The 19451-nt window shown below is 43.4% G+C and overlaps 1 protein-coding gene across 6 annotated transcripts in view; it reads right to left on the bottom strand.

Moving 5' to 3' along the window:
- Positions 1-641: 641 nt before the first annotated feature.
- Positions 642-19451, bottom strand: part of traf7 (TNF receptor-associated factor 7) — a 107382-nt gene continuing 88572 nt past the window's right edge. For all 6 annotated transcript variants that reach the window (XM_072481595.1, XM_072481597.1, XM_072481598.1 and 3 more), the window contains 11 exons: positions 19179-19252; positions 12742-12790; positions 12384-12511; positions 11301-11383; positions 10359-10398; positions 10062-10178; positions 9695-9817; positions 8104-8223; positions 7211-7342; positions 5129-5248; positions 642-4139 (listed from right to left, as the gene is read on the bottom strand). In XM_072481595.1, coding sequence (XP_072337696.1) covers positions 4125-4139; positions 5129-5248; positions 7211-7342; positions 8104-8223; positions 9695-9817; positions 10062-10178; positions 10359-10398; positions 11301-11383; positions 12384-12511; positions 12742-12790; positions 19179-19252 — 1001 coding nt within the window. In that variant the 3' untranslated portion in view covers positions 642-4124. The remainder of the gene's footprint in view (positions 4140-5128; positions 5249-7210; positions 7343-8103; positions 8224-9694; positions 9818-10061; positions 10179-10358; positions 10399-11300; positions 11384-12383; positions 12512-12741; positions 12791-19178; positions 19253-19451) is intronic.

Below are 19451 nucleotides of genomic sequence, written 5' to 3'. Positions count from 1 at the left end.
TGCCATCCTTACCTGGTCTGGCATACATGTGACTTCAGACTCACAGCAACATGGTTGACTCTTAACTGTCCCCTCAAGGGCAATTAGGGATGGGTAATAAATGCTGGCACAGCCAGTGACACCCATGTCCCATGAATGAATTTTAAAAAAAATTAGGGTCAATTGTACGAAAGCAGTGAGCTGTTCCTCAAAATAATTTAGGCCCAACCACATAAAACGGTCAGTGGAGCTCTTATTCTTATGCAGAATTTCAAACTTAAGACCAGGCAATCAATTAGTAAAAGAGAGTGAGACTGCTTCCAATTTAATAATGTGCCTAGCCAATAAAAGACAAGTGCATTAGTTTGAATATCTGTAAGAGGAGTGCCATTTGGTTCAGTCCCAGTTCTTCAGCTTCCGCCTCCACCGCCGTCTCAAAGAAATGGTCCAGTTCTCCGTGTAGACCACCCTGGTTCTCTCTATGGGTAGACCACCCTGAACCGCACATCACTCTTGTAAAGCACTGGCTTCACCCTGTTAAAGGCCACCTGCCTTCTTGCTAGCTCCACCGTGACGTCCTGATAAAAAACAATTACCATAAAACCTTACAGGGAACTATTCTAGTTGTAATCTATTATGAGACTGAAGTAAACACACAAAAATTAGGGAGGAAGATTTATTGTTGTAAATCTTTTAACAAAATGATAAAAATCTACTGTCACGTAATACATCAGTTCCATTAGTAGAGTTTCATAATCTTTTCAATACAATACAGGTGCAAAATAACTGAAGAGAGCTTTGGTTATTTCTTTAGGTTAGTGGGTACCAGGTGCTTAAAGCAGCAGCTAAATGGATGAACATACGCTATCCACTTGCAACAGTTCACAGTTGCGATGCTTCATGGTTACAATACCCCACCTCGGGCCTTGTCACTTATAATGGAATCTTGATAAATGCATTACTGATCAGCCACACAGTGTTCTGTTTAGACCAGGGCTCTGCTATGATAAGGATGTCGATATAAAGCAGTGAATTGAGAGTGGCAAGTTATAATCTATGTCTCGATCAGGTAAGCACTTGACAAGACTGCAGCAAATTACTTTACCTACCAATCATAACCCTCAGAGATATCCCGAACCAACAGATCAAGCTGCTTTCCTAACATATGATGGTCTGGCTTTCAATTACTGAACTCCTGAACGAAACAAATAAGGCATTTCTGGACAGTTCGTCTACAAAATACATAACAACACAAGGCATGCAAAACGTACCATCGTCTTCCTCTTCTGCTTTATTTCCAACTGTTCATTCTTCAAGACATTTATGCTTTAAAAATTAGCCATTTAAAACAGACATTCTCTATTTCAATACAAAATACATCCATGCTAAGCATGTGTGCATGCAATGCAGAACTTCCTATTGGCAAGTCAACATCAAATCAGCCCTCTTCCTCAACAGGAAGGAGATCAGTCAGTTAAACAAACAGGTTTATGGCGCTATGACAATGGGAGTTACTTGGTTGCAGCTGTTGGTTACCTCTCACTTTCAACTTCTGGAGACTAATTTTTTTATCTCCCACCTAGGATGCATTTTGGAAGTGTGTCAACACATTGATCTTTATCCTGGGTCAAAATCCTGAAGCTCCCTACTGAACTGCACTGTCAGAGTACCATCACCATACGGACTGTAGCGGTACAAGAAGACAGCTCACCACTTTGTCAATGGAAATTAGGAATGGGCAATAAATGCTGGCCTTGATAGCAATGCCCACACCTCATGAATGAAAAAAACAAGTGGAGAATGGTCAGCACAACCAGTGAGTGGTGTTTTAAGAATTAAATGCAGGTGCAGCTGGATTCTAAAAATTAGGCACTTATTACATTAGTAAAAACAATCTTTGAAAACAGGCTAATTTGACAACCAAATATTCTCACTGTAAATACTATTCTTCACTGTGTTGAAATATATGTTTGCATTGTAATCTGCAAATGTCTACCTGTAATTCTCATATATATATATATATACACAGTTTAAAACATTCAACATTCAGTCACGTTTCATTATTGAATATTGACTTCCATTCACAATCTCAAAGCACGTGATATCTATAATTTTATTAGTAACTCATATTTGATCTATTCAAATATATACTACCTTTTCTTAACTGATGGATCTTTACTCAGGTAAAATCTATATATGTCAAACATTTTCTAATTGAAGTCTATTTTGCCAAAGGCCATGTCATGAGACTCAGACTATATTATAGAGTAGCTAAACAAGTAGAATTGTTTAATAATTTCTAGGACAGGTTCTAATTTTTAGTTTTTAAAATCATGAGCCACATAACTGAAGCCACTTATGAAGACAAATATTTATATGGATGCTATTCACTTCATTAGAAAATGCATTGGATCCATATAGCATTATGATATAGTTATTAACTACGTGTTCATGTGCACTCAAATGGAAAATGCAAGCATTTTCTTGAGTTGAAAAAGAGGCAAAGCTTTGGACACAAACACATAATTCACATTGAATGTCATTTCCAAAACTCTTCTCAGTGGAAGGAAAGTCACTACCTTGCAGGCATTGCATAATATATCCTCATCCAATCTTGCTAACCTCTGCAGCATATGACTGGGAAACACAGTATCCACAGCAACTAACTCCAACCCCCCCCCCCCCCACTAACAATTAATTCTCTGTTGTGTCCTTCTCACAAGTCAGCAACTTAGACCAAGTGCCAGAACGCCTCACAAGTCGACAACTGGCAGCTTGACTCAAAATCCATATGGTGCACGCTTTCAACAAAGATCATTGCACGGCAATGACGAGTTAGAACCCTGGATAATTTTGACCTCTTCGAGTTGAACAAGGCAGAGGTCAAGTGTAGCACCCTCACTGTTACCCTGGCTGACCATATCAGGGATTAAACCAGAGAACTTCCCAGATAATGTAGCTCAGTACAACATCTTGCTGTCTATTTACTCAGCAAATCTTCAGAGAAGCCCTGTGAGGAGGGAAATGGGTGAGGAGGGGAGAGAAATGGGGGGGGGGGGGGGGGGGGGGAAAGAAAGCAGGAAGACCATGTATACTGAAAATGACATAACAGGAACTTAATTTTCTTCAGAAGGTCCCATAATTCTATTCACATCTATTTAATCATCCTGTTAAAAATCCATATACTGCATGTCAAAGATCAATAATTGTACAACACTGATTGGAGTAAGCTTGTTTTCGAACAGTCTGATTTTAAAGCTTTGCTAATCCATTATTAGAGCAATTATGCAATGATATTTTATAAACCGCTATAAACCGAACTCAAAATTTAGCAGCAGTAGATATTACTTTCAATGTGAAATTGCTGTTATGTCTCAGCCACACATATCTTGGCAAAAGTAGAACTTTGGAGTACAGAACGTGCCTTTGAGGAAGCAGTGATGGAGAAATCGTACCTCATTACAGCTATTTCACTAGAATTCTTTCAAGGCGGCATTCAGAAGGAAAAAGGATCACAACTTCAATATCTGCCGACTGTACTATGTTACAAATTGTTTTTGGAAAAGTAAACACAGATCAAATTAAGGTTAGCTAATACATGGGTTGAATATTTTAATTACCAGGCAATGGTATGTGTGTGTGTGCATGTGTGTGGGGGTATGGGCTAAATCAGTATAAAATAACATGTAGAGACTGCCAGACTAATGGAAGATACAGTCACCTACAAAGCTGCAGTATACAATTTCTGTCACTGAAGAGTCAGTGAAATACAGAACATTTTCCAGTAATTTCCACACACACACACAAAATGCTTAACCCCATAATGCTTTCCAAAGCCATTCCATTGGTGTGTCTTTCAGTTTGTGCTCTTCTTCACCATCTCCAAACAATTCCTTAAGAACACTGTTAATTCTATTGAACTGACAATGTTGAAACTTCATTCCCCCGTTATAAATTTAGAACTGTGGCTTCCACTGCTGCAGAAAGCACGCCATGCTGGTCAGTCTTGAAATTGTACAGCAATCTTAGAACAGATTGCGTTGTGGCAGCCAAATTGCAGTGGCATTATTTCCATTCAAAAAAAAAAAAAATCCATGAAGGCAAGTCACAGAGCACGTTCCAGTCATTTAATGAAACCTCGTGTCCTAACAGGTCCAGACCTGGAAGGGGAAAAACAATGAAAGTGTTAATGGGCCTCTAGCAAAACAAAATTCCGCAAGTGCCGTGTTCCTCTATAGAAATTATTTTGGTTCATTTTAAAATGTCCAAACATTCAAAAACAAAACAAGCTCCAGGCAACATTCAGGTTCCAAAATTGTGCCTTAAACACTGACTTACAGATCCAGCCATATGCAACATAGACGTGCTGCAGTAGACTGTGCACTGGCAGCTCCAGTGGATGGATCAGTATATGGTCAGCAGAAAGTTCTCAACCTGATAGCCCAATGTCATTAATCTCAGCCATGCCCACGTGTAACATGAATACCAGGAGATTCTTCCACAAGAAAGTTAGCTGGGCAACAGCGGCGTGTCCTGGGATCAGCAGTTAGTTCACAAATGCTGCCATGGCCTTGTCAAAGATTACAACCTCCTTCGTCCCCGCATCCCGTAGTTTTCTGGCTGGTGCACACCCTGTTATCCCTGCTCTTCTCTCCAACATTCATTGCAGAGCCTCGAGCCCACACACCCCCTCTCCTGGAATTCTCTTAAGCCCCTCTGAATTGCTACATCTCTCTCAGCTTCAAAAATCTTTCCAGTCAAGCATCTCTCCTGCTTCTCTAACTTCAGTTGATATAATATTCCCTCCCCCCACTCCCTAACAGCATAAACCTTTTTGAGCAGCTGCTGTTAATGAAAAGCCTTAATAATAAACAACACTTAACCTCAACATTTTGAAATGAAATACCATAAACAAATGCCAACTAGAATAAAACTGGAAAATACACATTGTTCAGTCATCATGTATAAAGAGAGAAGACAAGTTAAGGTATTTCGGATGTATATATCTGAAATGTCATGCCGTCTTACCTCGTTACAGATGTTGACTGATCGGAGGTATATTTCCAGCATTTTGTTTTACTTTAAATGTAATATTTCCAGCATTAGCAGTCTGCCGTCGCATTTTGTGAAATAAACTAAGGTTGCTTACTTTAACTGTGCTGTCCACTGCACCCGAGAAGAGCCGCCCTCTGGACACAGCAAGGGCAGTAACACTGCCTTGGTGACGGAGCAATGTCTGTGTACAGATCATGTTATCCATACTCCAAACCTAGACCAAATTATAATTATGGACATGAGGACTAGAAACAGTGCTACATTCTAAAGAACCTAGAATGTCATGAACACGTCTACATAATACATACCTGTGGTTAGTTTAAAAACATGGTGGCACTTTGAACACAGGAAAGAATAAAAAGATAAATTTTGCTATTCCAAATATGGTGCTTATAAGATCAAACTTGCTAACAATTATTGAAATACATCAAAACTATTTACAATCTATATCAATGACTTGGATGATGGGGCCAAGTGTATTGTAGCCAAATTTGCTGACGATACATAAATAGGTGAGAAAGCAAGTTGTGAGGAGGAAACAAAGTCTATCGAGGGATATGGATAGGTTAAGTGAATGAGCAAATTTTTGGCAGATGGGGTATTATGTCGAAAAATGTGAGTTTGACCACTTCAGTAGGAGGAATATAAAACTGCACTGTACCTTCTGCACTGTAATTTCTATGTGAAAACATAATATTACTTCAATGGAGAGAGACTACCGAATGCTGCAGTACTGGGTGTCCTTATACATAAAACACAAGGTAGCACCCAGGTATAGAAAGTGTTTTGGAAGGAAAATGGAATGTTGGTCTTCACTCCAAGGGGGATGGGAGTTTAAAAGTATGGAGGTCTTGCTACAACTGTACAGGGCATTGGTAGGCTACTCACTGCATACAGTTTTGGTCTCCTTATTTAGGGAGGAATATGCTTGCATTCAATGCAGTTCAGATAAGGTTCACTAACTGGATCCCCAGTTGAAAGTGCTGTCTTATCAGGAAAGTTTGAGCAGGTTGGGCCAATGCTCACTGGAGGTCTAGAAGAATAAGTGGGGATCTTATTGAAACATACATGTCCCTGCGTGGCTTGACAGGCTAGATGCTGAGGATGTTTCCCACTGTGGGGGAATTTAGAACTGGAGAGAAGACCAGTTCCGAAGAAGAGTTATTCGATTTGAAATGTCAACTCTGGCCAGCATTTTCTGGCCCCGCCAAGGCGGGGTCCGTTGTGGGAATTTTGGCAGTCCAGCCATAATGCTATTGACTTTTGGCGGTACCAGGCGTTCCCAGCAATGGGCGGGACAGGAAAACCCCACCCTCGTTTTTTCTCTCTCTGCACAGATACCGCCAGACCTTTGTTTTTATTTTTGAACTAGGGAGCATAGTTTCAGAATAAGAGGTCATCCATTAATAATGGAGATGTGGAGGAATCTCTTCATTCATAAAACCTCTAGAATTCTCTATGCCAGAGAGCTGTGGAAACTGACTCATTGAATATATTCAAGGCTGAGATAGACAGATTTTTGAACTATGAAGGTGTCAAAGGTTATGAACAGACAGGAAAGTTTACTTGAGGCCAGGAGCAGATCAGCCATGATCTTACTGATTGGCGGAACATGCTTGTGCATGAATAGAGAAGGCAACCCTTACTAAAGCCCTGAAATATCTGTTGAACCATTTAAAGGTCTGCAGCTGACTAAATCTCCGTTAAACCCCGAGCACAGGTCTTTGTTTGATTAGCACTTGAGAGCATGAGCCTAAAGAACAATTGGAAAGGCATGAGGAGGCAGTTGCATAATTAAAGGTTTCAGGGGATATCAAACCTCAAATGTGAAGCATTAGAGACCAGAAACTCTGTGAACTTGATCCAACACAACACAGGTGCACATCACTGGGGGAACATACTACTGCTTGTTACAGGGAAATAAAATGTGCTTGCAGCTAGCACCTACAACACAGGATTACAAACATTCTCCCACATCAATATGTAGTCATGCTGATTTGTTATTTTCTATGTGCTTTTGGTTACTGTTAGTGGTGCAAATGCTTCATGCAAGTACATTGTTCAACTACACAATGGTATGAGTAGCAAGATTGTTGGCAGTAGCAAGATTGAGATGTCAGGAAATGGATCAACTTGTCTCTGTTATTTACAGTTTCATGTGAAACTGTTAACTTACCCTAAGTGATCGGTCATAAGATGCACTGAAGACTTTGGTCTGGTCTGGCGTTGAAATCACAGCTAGTGCATATACTGTGCCCACATGGCCAGTCAGTGTTCGAACCTGTTCTTTCGATTCTATATCCCATACCTATGAAAAGAGTAATTGTAGTGCACTGTAATAAAGTTACTCTTCGATAAACTGGGGAGCATGGAGTGAGGCGCTACAAGGGGCTAATATGACCTCCTCGTGCACAAGGATCTGCCTGATACAGTTTGCACACAGGGTACATACGACGCTGGCAAGGATGAGTGGGTTCTTTCAGGGAGTGGCAGACAAGTGTGAAAAGTGTGGGCGGGGTATAGCGTACCACGAACATATGTTCTGGGGTTGTGAAAAGTTGGAGAGATTCTGGGCAGGAGTGTTTGAGGCGCTAGCAAGGATAGTGCAGGAGGAGATTAGGCCAGACCCCTCGATGCTGATATTTGGGATATCAGAGAAGCCGGAGCTGATGGAGGGGAGGAAGGCCAATGTTGTGGCCTTTGCCTCTCTGATTGCCCGGTGACGAATCTTATTGGCGTAGCAGTCAGCAACGCCACCAGGGGTAGTGGCCTGGCTGGGTGACTTATATGACTTTCTTCGGCTGGAAAACATCAAATACAAGTTAAGGGATTCAGCGGAGAATTTCGATGCAAGGTGGGGAATATCCATGATCGTGTTTGAAGAGTCGTTCGTCACGCGCGGGGTGTGTGTGACTGAGGGCAAAAAAGGGGAAAAATTTGTACAAACTATGGAGACGTGTGTTGGGAAGTTTGTTTCCCGAATTTGTTATGTGTTGTAACTTTTCATATACGTTTGGAATAAAAACAGTTTTTAAAAAACGTTACTCTTGTGGGAAGAATAATACTTACATGGATGAGATTTTCGTAGGTTCCACACACAATGTGGTGATTAGTAACTGCGATGGAGTACACACTACCACCAGAGGTTTGCAGCACATGCACACACTCGAGGGTTCTTATATCCCAGATCTGCAAATGAAATTCAGATGTACATTATAATTAAGAGTAAAAAAAGGCTGTTAATAGTTTTTAAAAACACAAACCTTCAACAAGCAAAGTTTACTTAATTACATGTCCTTATGGTCTTAAGCAAATGACTCTAGTTATCAGCCTTTTAGGGAGGATAATGTAAATTATTTCTGTGAAAAATGTAAGGAACCCATAGGATTTATGTCAACAGTTGATGAAATCTTAGCAGTATTACTAATTAATGACATATTGTGCTTTCAAAAGAATGAAACGTCTGATCTACATTTGACCATTATTTGATGTATTTCACAGTACAAGTGAACACAAAGCACTCATACAGTAAGCAGGTATGGAATTCAACTCCTCTCATTACAATTCATAAATGCTAAATGAGGAAATATGCTGTAGAACATATGCTACATATCCCACATGGGCTAACCCCTTTTAACACTAGGTGGCTTTTCCAGCTTCCAAATAGGCTATTCATCTGCAAGTAAGGGAATTTCTGTAGCTATGCAATACAATTATAAAACAATACACAACAAAAATAAGTCATAAAAAATTATGAAGCAGGTCTTAGACGTGGGTTTTAAGGTTTGTGTCTACTTTTGATCAGGGTGAGGCCTTTTAAATAGTAATTTCCATGGAGTAGCCCCATCATCATAAATCATGCTAGTGGAAAAATTGCAGTGCTGCATCTGTTAAGAGTTATACAATTGTTACCACGGTTACAGGGCCAGTATTTGGGTTTATGGGTATGACATACAACATTGGCAATTTACAAAGACTACTTTTAAAGGAGGACTCGGGAACAGGAGTGCATGTGCAGATATTTTCCAAGTAATTTGTAAGCAAGGAACATCGGATAGAAAAATACAGTGTAGGTTATACATCTCATGTTTAGTAAGCTTTTAGGAGCCAATTTCAGACCTGTAACTACCAAATGTAACGATTGATACTAAGTCCACAGACACTGCGCACTTTCAACTTTTCCCCGCCATAGCTTCCAAAGAACAAAATCCCGAGCAGTTTAGTTCTACTATAGATATTAAAACACAATGAATAATTACACACCAGACTCTCTAAATCAAAAATTGGACCTTCTACCACTATGAAACTTGGAGGCTCTCTGTTATACAGCAAGGGAAAATACTAATATGTTCCATTAATTAGCTCTCGCACAGATTAAGTTAATTAACATTAGAAATTTCAAAGAATTTAAATGCCTATTGTCTACACTAAGTACCAGTGTGGAACAAAAGCCACACATATCAAGGCAGTAGCTGCCATTTTATAAAGCTTACCCATTATTTAAAAAGCATCAGATTATTTTATTCGCACAACTTACACAGGGAACTCACTATATATCTACTACATCTCTAATTGGCTTCTTTTAGGATGATTCATCTCATGAAAGGAGAATCTCAAAAGGTGAAAACTTTATTTATGTGCAAAAATGAAGAAAGCTAACCTTGATTGTCTGGTAGGATCCACTGTAAAGGTGATTTTGAGAGGCCACCAGCGCACGCACCCAGTGATTCAAACCGGTGAGCTCTTTCTTCAGATTTAGATCTGTGCTCACAATGTCCCAAACCTTAGGAGGGAATCGCATTAAAACAAGTTAATAAAAATGGAAAACTGCCACGGTAATGGATATATTCTACTTTTGTAGTGCCCATTACAGTATTGGTACAGATCATTTATAGGAAATCATCTGATCTTTCACAAAGAGCAGGATTTATCAAAATGTAACTGGTTATGATATACAAAAGCAAAGGACAATGCTGAATTAACTAACATTCAAGAGTTGAGGCCACTACCTGCAATAGATTAACTACCTTAATAGCTTTGAGTGAGCCACTGAACAGCATATTGTGTGACGATACCAAAGTGCAAACCGGATTGTCATGCGCTCTAATGGTATTGACCTTTTGCAAAGCTGGAATATCCCAAACCTGGAGAGGGAACAATTCAAAAGGGTAAAACACATTGACGCGAGTATAAGCACAGGGCCAATCATGCACATGGACAAACATTTATAAAAACCCAGAAGTGTAACATTTGTAATTACATCTTTCACAAATTCAGTTGTGCAACTTATAGATTTTTATAGTAAATTTTATTAGTAAACTTACAATTATTGTGCAATCTGCAGAGCCACTGTACAACTTGTTCCTGTAAATCAAAATTAAGAAGAAATTTGATCGTACATTTTTTAATTTGAAGAGTCACATTTATTAGAAAACTGAGGCCAGAATTTATGTTATTTGAATGGATGTGGGTCTGTCCTGGAACATGAAATCTCACGATATTTCAGTTGGCGGGTTTGCTCAGGAATCAGGACTGCGCCCACTGACAATTACGCAGGCAATTAAGCCCATTAAGGAATCAACCAAAAACAACTTTACGTGGCCCAACCCCATTGGTGAGGCAGCCTTTGATTTCTCGTTACAACTCAATCCAGGGTGGGATGAAATGCTCGGGTGAAGTATTTCAGCATATGAGCTGAGCTGAGAATGGGATTAGTTGATTTTGGTCTTCCCAATATTTAATTTGAGAGAATTTCTGCTCATCGCATTCTGCATATTGGACAAGCAGCATGACAAATCAGGGGCAATGGAGCAGCCCAGAGAGGTGACAGTGAGGGGAACCAAGTGCCACAGCATACATAGGAACCTGATGCTATGTTTTTGGATGATATAAGCATGGGGTACCGTGCAGATGAGAAATAGGAGCTAGCAAGGATAGATCCTTGCGGAAGTCCAGAGGCAAAGTCTGGGAAAGACAAAGTATGGATAGGCAGGAATAAGCCAAGCGAGGACAGGTTTATTCTTAACTGGGTGGCACAGTGGTTAGCACTGCTGCCTCATGGCACCATGTCCTGGGTTCCATCACAGCCCATGTGGAATTTGCATATTTTCCTTGTGTCTGCATGGGTCTCACCCCCACAACCCAAAGATGTGCAGGGTAGGTAGATTGGCCACGCTAAATTGCTCTTTAATTGGAATTTTTTTATTTTTTAAAAAAGGTTTATTCTTCAAATTGGTTGGTGAAAACTTTGCTACAGAATGACGTACCCTTGAATGCATAGAGCTAAAACTATACCATCGTGTCCTTCGAGAGTCTTCTGGCATTTGTATGTAGTACAGGTATCCCATACCTAAAATAGGTGTCAAAGATCAATTGTCAGCCTTTAATTCTGATGGAGACTTCATTTTATCAATATAAATTACAAATTAGTCTCAAAACTCAACAGCCATTATAAGCTCGTCACTCAACACAAGGGCTAAAAATGTGCTGTGCAGCATTAACATATGAATGCTTTACATGCTCATAAGAACTTTTGTCTGCAATTTTAACAAAACTGCTAACCTGTTTAAACACATTAATAGATCATAAAATAGCTGAGAACGCAATTTCATGAGTCATTTCAAATATTGTTCAACATCCTTTCCTCCTTTGTGAAGCAACTTGAGACATGTTCAACGTTAAAGGCACCATCTTACAGCATAATTTCATTTCCCCACTGAATACTTATGAAGGCTATGTAGTTAAGAATTGATAATTTTATGAAATTAGTATTTTCGATTAGAATATAAAACTGAAAGTATTGAAGCATAGCTTTTGGTGTACTTTTTCAGGAGTTTGATGTTAGATAAAGTACATTAGATGGTTGGCTTCAAAGAAACTTTTTAAAGTTATCGAAGTTAAGCAATTTGGAGCACTCAAAAGAGCGACACACTAAGAAGGAACTCAATAATTTAAATTTGTGACAATTTAATTAATAGTTTTAAATTCACCAAGTTGACAGATAGCAACAACTATATCTTCACTATGGATAATGTCCCAAGTTGCTCCACTGACGTTGAACAATAATTGAAACGGTAAAGCTTGGTTGTGAACAATTATTTTGAGTCAGCTTTAAAATTAGGGGAGAGACGTACCAAGGCAGTGGATTGAGGAAAGGTGTAGGGCTGAGACAGTGCAACAAAATAGGATACACACCAAATTATTAGAAAAACAGTTTCCCAAATTATACCCATAACAGTGTGAGGACAGGATGGTGAAAAATTAAGATACATTTTATTTTGCTGAGGTACTTTGTGGAGAGACAATATGACCTAAAGTCCTCAGTTTCTAACATTTGTTCAAAAACACACCTTGATAGTTTTATCTGAAGAGCCACTGAACAGCAGGTCGCCGGTAGAGTGGACACATAAACACCAAACTGGACCCTGGTGGCCCACAAAGGTACCCTTGCACTTAAATATCTGCTGAGGGTCATAGGCTGAAAACAGAATGAAGTAATATTAGCAACTGGGTTGCAAGAATAATGGACGTTGATAGCAAATTCTTTGTTCAAAACAACCATATTGCAATTCTTTTCATTAGGAAATTACTGGACTTCCTCTGTAGATCCACGTCACATTATTCAGCATTAAGTGCACAGAAATTACTTTTGCAACGGTCTGTACTCTGAAAGGAAGCATGGATTGTATTATTTAGAAGAGTACTTACAGCCCAGGATTCCCATGTTTAACCTGGCATTGATGTGTGAAAGTTCATCCTATAATATAATAAAATTTGTGTTACTATCAAGTTACTCAACAGCATATTACATTAACATTCTGGTATATTACAGTTTTGACATTTAAAAAAAAATCATTTTCGTGAGTCAAGGATATTGAGTCATATTTTTGTGCATCTCCAAACTATACTGAAGCCCACTAACATTTTGAATTGATCTTTCTAAAATAAAAAAAAATTTCAGTTCTCCAGTTTGAACTGTTACTGCAAAATACCTTCAACAAGATCACTTCTCCTTCTTCTAAATTCTAGAGAATACAGACCCTGTTTCCTCAGTGTTTCCTCATAGGACAATCTCGTCAACCCTGGGATTAGGCTGGTGAACCTTCGTTGCAATTCCTCCATGGTCAGCATATCCATCCTTGGGTAAGCAGACCAAAACTGCACACAATACTCCAGGTGTGGTCTCATCAAGGCTCTATACAACTGTAGCAAGATTTACTTAATCTTGTACTTAACTCCCTTTGCAGTGAAGGCTAATTTACCATTTACTTTCCTAAATGCTTGCTGTACCTATATGTTAGCTTTCAATGACTTTTGAACAAGAAAACCCAGGTCTCCTTGGGCATCACCATTTCCCAATCCCTCACCATTTAAGAAATAGCTTTTGAAAATTGAACAAAATTCCAACTATTTTGATTATATATAGCCTGGTTTTTAACACTGTTATGGGGTAGAAGTAGCCTATGCACAAAATGGGAAGTCCTGTGCACACAATCACTTAATGTCAATCCACAGATGTTGGGTGCGATTTAACGGGCAAAAAAAGATTCCTTTTTGGGCGTGTACAGCAGGGTCTTTCGAAACCAGCTAAACCGCACGTTTCGGCACCTCCTGTTTCAACGGACTTTTGGGCTCTTATCGGGAGCCCCAACGGAAATTTTTTGCGGCCAAACCCAGTGTGAGGTGACAAAGGAAGGAGTCCCCCCGGGTGTGGATGGAAAGGAGCGACAGTAGTGGCCAGTATGCAGAGGATCCTTTGGAGCAGCGGCAGAGAAGAGAAGGGAGAAGCAAGATGGCGGCCGAGGGAGCCCAGATGGTATGGGGCCCGGAACAGCAGGAGTTCCTCCGACGATGTGTGGAGGAGCTCAAGAAAGAGGTGCTGGCGCCGATGTTACTGGCAATCGAGGGACTAAAGGAAACACAAAAGGTCCAGGCGATGGAGCTTTGTGGAGTGAAGGCAAAGGCAGCCGAGAACGAAGACGAGATACAGGGCCTGGTGGAAAAAACGGAGACGCACGAGGCACTACACAAGGGGTGCATAGAAAGGCTGGAAGCCCTGGAGAACAGCTCGAGGAGAAAGAACCTACGGATTTTAGGTCTCCCCGAAGGAACAGAGGGAGCTGATGCTGGGGCGTATGTGAGTACAATGCTCCATACTCTAATGGGAGCTGAGGCCCCAACGGGCCCCCTGGAAGTGGAGGGAGCGTACCGGGTCCTCGTGAGAAGACCAAAGGCAGGGGAAACACCTAGAGCAATAGTGGTGAAGTTCCATCGCTACAGGGACAGGGAGATGGTCCTGAGCTGGGCTAAGAGGACACGGAGTAGCAAGTGGGAGAACGCGGTGGTACGCGTGTATCAAGACTGGAGTGCGGAGGTGGCGAGAAGGAGGGCGAGTTTCAACAGGGCCAAGGCGGTGCTCCATAGGAAGAAAGTCAAATTTGGGATGCTGCAGCCGGCGAGATTGTGGGTCACACATCAGGGCAAACACCACTACTTCGAGACGGCGGAGGAGGCATGGACATTCATTCAGGAAGAGAAATTGGACTAGGCTTGAGAAATTGATGCCCGGAGAGGGGTAGCGAGGTGGTGGCATAGAAATGTAAAGTGGGGAGAGGGGAGGGCTAATGTATAATAATGTTGGACGGGGAATTTTTCTCCCCCCGATGTGGGGGACATGAAGAAATGTGGGCGCCGGTGGAAAAGGGGACAGGGAAGGAGAATGAGGGAACTGCGCCATTAGGGGCGGGGCCGAGAGGAAGGCGCGGGTATTTTCCCGCGCTATGGAAACTATGGTGGGAAAAAGGGCGCAGGAAGGAAGGGAGCCTCACACGCAGGGAGGTCAAAGGATGAACGGGGGAAGCCGAGGTCAGCCAGAGTTAGCTGACTTCCGGAAGCAATATGGGGGGAGTAATCAAGCTAGAGGGGGATCTGGGGGGGGGGATTAACTGGGTTGCTGCTGCTGAGAGTAAGGGGGAGCTGATACGAGACGAGGTGGTCGGGACGGGAGGGCGCCGTCTGGGGGACAGACGGATGCTTGAGACCTGGGTGAGGAGATGGCTTAAAAAAGGGGATGGCTAGTCGACGAGGGGGGGGGGGGGGGAATGGCCCCTCAACCCGGCTGATCACGTGGAATGTGAGAGGTTTAAATGGGCCGATTAAGAGGGCAAGGGTGTTTGCGCACTTGAAGAGACTGAAGGCGGACGTAGTTATGCTCCAGGAGACGCACCTGAAGTTGGCGGATCAGGTTAGACTAAGGAAAGGATGGGTGGGACAGGTATCCCACTCAGGGTTGGACGCGAAAAACAGAGGGGTGGCAATACTGGTGGGGAAACGTGTATCGTTCGAGGCTAAGACTATAGTGGTGGATAGTGGGGGCAGGTATGTGATGGTGAGTGGCAGATTGCAGGGTGAGGCGGTTGTGCTGGTGAACGTATATGCCCCGAACTGGGATGACGCGGGATTCATGAAGCGAATGCTGGAACGTATCCCGGACCTGGAGGTGGGAAACTTGTTAATGGGGGGGGGGGGGGGGGGGGACTTCAACATGGTGCTTGACCCAGGGCTGAACCGGTCCAGATCCAGGACCGGGAGAAGGCCGGCAGCGGCCAAGGTGCTTAAGGGATTCATGGAGCAAATGGGGGGAGATCCGTGGAGATTCGCCAGACCGATGGGTAGAGTTTTCCTTTTTCTCCCACGTCCACAAGGTATATTCCCGGATAGACTTTTTTGTTTTGGGAAGGGCACTGATCCCGAAAGTGGCAGGAACGGAGTACTCGGCCATAGCCGTTTCAGATCACGCCCCGCATTGGGTGGAGCTGGAACTAGGAGAGGAAAGGGACCAGCGCCCACTGTGGCGATTAGACATGGGACTACTGGCGGACGAGGGTGTATGCGGAAGGGTGAGGGGATGTATCGAAAGATACCTGGAGGTCAATGACGATGGGGAGGTCCAGGTGGGAGTAGTATGGGAAGCGCTGAAGGCGGTGGTTAGAGGAGAGCTGATTTCCATCACAGCCCACAAGGGGAAACAAGAGGGTAAAGAAAGAGAGAGATTAGTAGGGGAAATTTTGAGGGTGGATAGGAAGTATGCGGAGGCCCCAGACGAAGGGCTATACAGGGAAAGACGAAGATTACAGACGGAGTTTGACCTGCTGACTACGGGAAAGGCAGAGACACAGTGGAGGAAGGCACAGGGGATACAATATGAATATGGGGAAAAGGCGAGCCGGCTGCTGGCCCAACAACTTCGGAAGAGGGGGGCGGCGAGAGAGATCGGAGGAGTTAGGGACGAAACGGGAAAGATGGAGCAGAGAGCAGGGAAAGTGAACGAGGTGTTCAAGACATTCTATGAGAGGCTGTACAAGTCCCAACCCCCGGAGGGGAAAGAGGGAATGATACACTTTTTGGACCAGCTGGAGTTCCCGAGGGTGGAGGGGCAGGAGGTGGCAGGTCTGGGGGCGCAGATTGAGGTGGATGAGGTGATCAAAGGAATTGGGAACATGCAAGCAGGGAAGGCCCCGGGACCAGATGGGTTCCCGGTGGAATTTTATACGAAGTATATGGACCTGTTGGCCCCGCTTTTGGCGAGAACCTTTAATGAGGCTAAGGAAAGGGGGACATTACCCCCAACAATGTCAGAGGCGACGATATCGCTAATTCTGAAACGAGACAAAAACCCGCTGCAGTGCGGGTCATACAGGCCCATCTCCCTCCTAAACGTAGACGCCAAACTGCTGGCCAAAGTGATGGCGACAAGGATAGAGGATTGTGTCCCAGGGGTGGTACATGACGACCAGACAGGGTTTGTTAAGGGGAGACAATTGAATGCCAATGTACGAAGGTTGCTGGGGGTGATGATGATGCCCCCACCGGAGGGGGAGGCAGAGATAGTGGTGGCGATGGATGCAGAGAAGGCATTCGATAGGGTGGAGTGGGACTATTTGTGGGAGGTGCTGAAGAGATTTGGGTTCGGGGAGGGGTTCATTAGATGGGTTAGACTTTTGTACACGGCCCCGGTGGCAAGCGTCGTTACAAACAGGCAAAGATCGGGATACTTTCAATTACATAGGGGTACAAGACAAGGGTGCCCCCTGTCCCCGTTACTGTTCGCGTTGGCAATTGAACCATTGGCTATAGCGCTGAGGGACTCTAAGAAGTGGAGGGGGGTGCTTAGAGGGGGAGAGGAACATCGAGTGTCACTAGATGCAGACGATTTGCTGCTATATGTGGCGGACCCGGTAGAGGGGATGCCAGAGGTAATGCAGATACTCAGGGAGTTTGGAGAGTTCTCGGGATACAAATTAAATATGGGAAAGAGCGAACTTTTTGTGATGCACCCCGGGGAACAGGGCAGGGGGATAGACGCTCTGCCGCTGAGGAGAGTAGCAAGGAATTTTCGATACCTGGGGATTCAGGTGGCCAGGAACTGGGGAACCCTACATAAACTTAACCTGACGCTATTGGTAGAGCAGACGGAGGAGGACTTTCAGAGGTGGGATATGGTGCCCCTGTCATTGGCGGGCAGAGTACAGGCGGTTAAAATGGTGGTCCTCTCGAGGTTTCTTTTCGTGTTTCAGTGCCTCCCCATCCTGATTACAAAGGCCTTCTTCAAAAAAATAGACAGGAGCATTATGAGCTTTGTGTGGGCGGGAAAGACCCCAAGGGTAAAGAGGGGGTTCCTGCAGCGCAGTAGGGACAGAGGGGGATTGGCACTGCCGAGTCTGAGTGACTACTATTGGGCCGCCAATGTGTCAATGGTCTGTAAGTGGATGAGGGAAGAAGAAGGTGCGGCGTGGAAAAGGCTGGAGATGGCGTCCTGTAAGGGAACGAGCCTAAAAGCGCTGGCGACGGCGCCGCTACCGTTCTCCCCGAAAAGGTATACCACAAACCCAGTGATGGTGGTGACCTTGAAGATCTGGGGGCAGTGGAGACGACATAGGGGAGTGACGGGGGTCTCGATGTGGTCCCCGATAAGGAATAACCACAGGTTCGTCCCGGGGAGGATAGATGGGGGATTTCAATGTTGGCAGCGAGCAGGAATTAGGAAGCTGAAGGACCTGTTTGTGGACGGGACGTTTGCGAGTTTGGGAGCATTGGAAGAAAAATATAAGTTGCCACCAGGGAATGCTTTCCGACACATGCAAGTGAGGGCATTTGCAAGGCAACAGGTGAGGGAATCTCCGCGGCTCCCGACGCAAGGGGTCCAGGATAGAGTGATTTTGGGGGCATGGGTTGGAGAAGGTAAAGTCTCCGAAATATACATGGAGATGAGAGACGAGGGGGAGGCGATGATAGAGGAGCTGAAGGGAAAATGGGAAGAGGAGCTGGGGGAAGAGATTGAGGAGGGGCTGTGGGCAGATGCCCTAAGTAGGGTAAATTCCTCGTTCTCGTGTGCCAGGCTTAGCCTGATTCAATTTAAGGTTCTACACAGAGCGCATATGACGGGAGCAAGACTGAGCAGGTTTTTTGGGGTGCAGGACAGGTGTGGGAGGTGCTCGGGAAGCTCGGCGAACCACACTCACATGTTCTGGTCGTGTCCGGCACTGCATGAGTTCTGGGAGGGTGTGGCAAGAGTGATCTCAAAGGTGGTGGGGGTCCAGGTCAAACCAAGCTGGGGGTTGGCTATATTTGGGGTTTCGGAAGAACCGGGAGTGCAGGAAGCGAAAGAGGCCGACGTCTTGGCCTTTGCGTCCCTAGTAGCCCGGCGAAGGATTCTACTTATGTGGAAAGAAGCGAAGCCCCCGGGCGTGGAGGCCTGGATAAACGACATGGCAGGGTTCATAAGACTGGAACGAATAAAATATGCGTTAAGAGGATCGGCTCAGGGGTTCACCAGGCGGTGGCAACCGTTCCTTGACTATCTCGCGGAACGATAATGGAAAAACAGAATAGACAGCAGCAACAACCCAGGGGGGAGGGGGAGGGGGAGTATTATTCCGTGTTTTTGTTTTTTCTTAGTTAGTGGTTGATATTTGCTTTTTGTTTATTTCTTTTTCCATCTGTTGTTAGTTTAATATATTATTTAAATAACGTTTAATGTATATTCCTTTATTAAGTTGTAAAAACGGAAAATCTTTGTTTGAAAAACTTCAATAAAATATATTTCAACAACAAAAAAAAAAGAAATAAAACTTTACAGGTCTTACACTTAGCATTGAAGCATCTCTGCGGAACTCCATTAGATCCTCACTGAGTTTACTTTGGTTCTCATCCAAAACATCTGAAACAATAGAATACCATGAGTTTCAATTCCCGGTCCAAAATAATTAATACATTCAACAGTCCATAATAAACCGTTACAAACCTCATTGCAAAAGCTCTAATCTAAGGGGACAGTTAACCCTCGGGGTACTGAATGTGCCTTGCAACTTTCAACATGCATCCTGGTTTTCAACAGGTATCTTTTCACAAGCTACTGA

The sequence above is a fragment of the Scyliorhinus torazame genome, chromosome 17 (assembly GCF_047496885.1).
Source record: "Scyliorhinus torazame isolate Kashiwa2021f chromosome 17, sScyTor2.1, whole genome shotgun sequence".
Taxonomy (NCBI): Eukaryota; Metazoa; Chordata; class Chondrichthyes; order Carcharhiniformes; family Scyliorhinidae; genus Scyliorhinus; species Scyliorhinus torazame.
The sequence above is the reverse complement of the archived record's forward strand: the minus strand, read 5'-3'. Positions and strand labels throughout refer to the sequence as shown.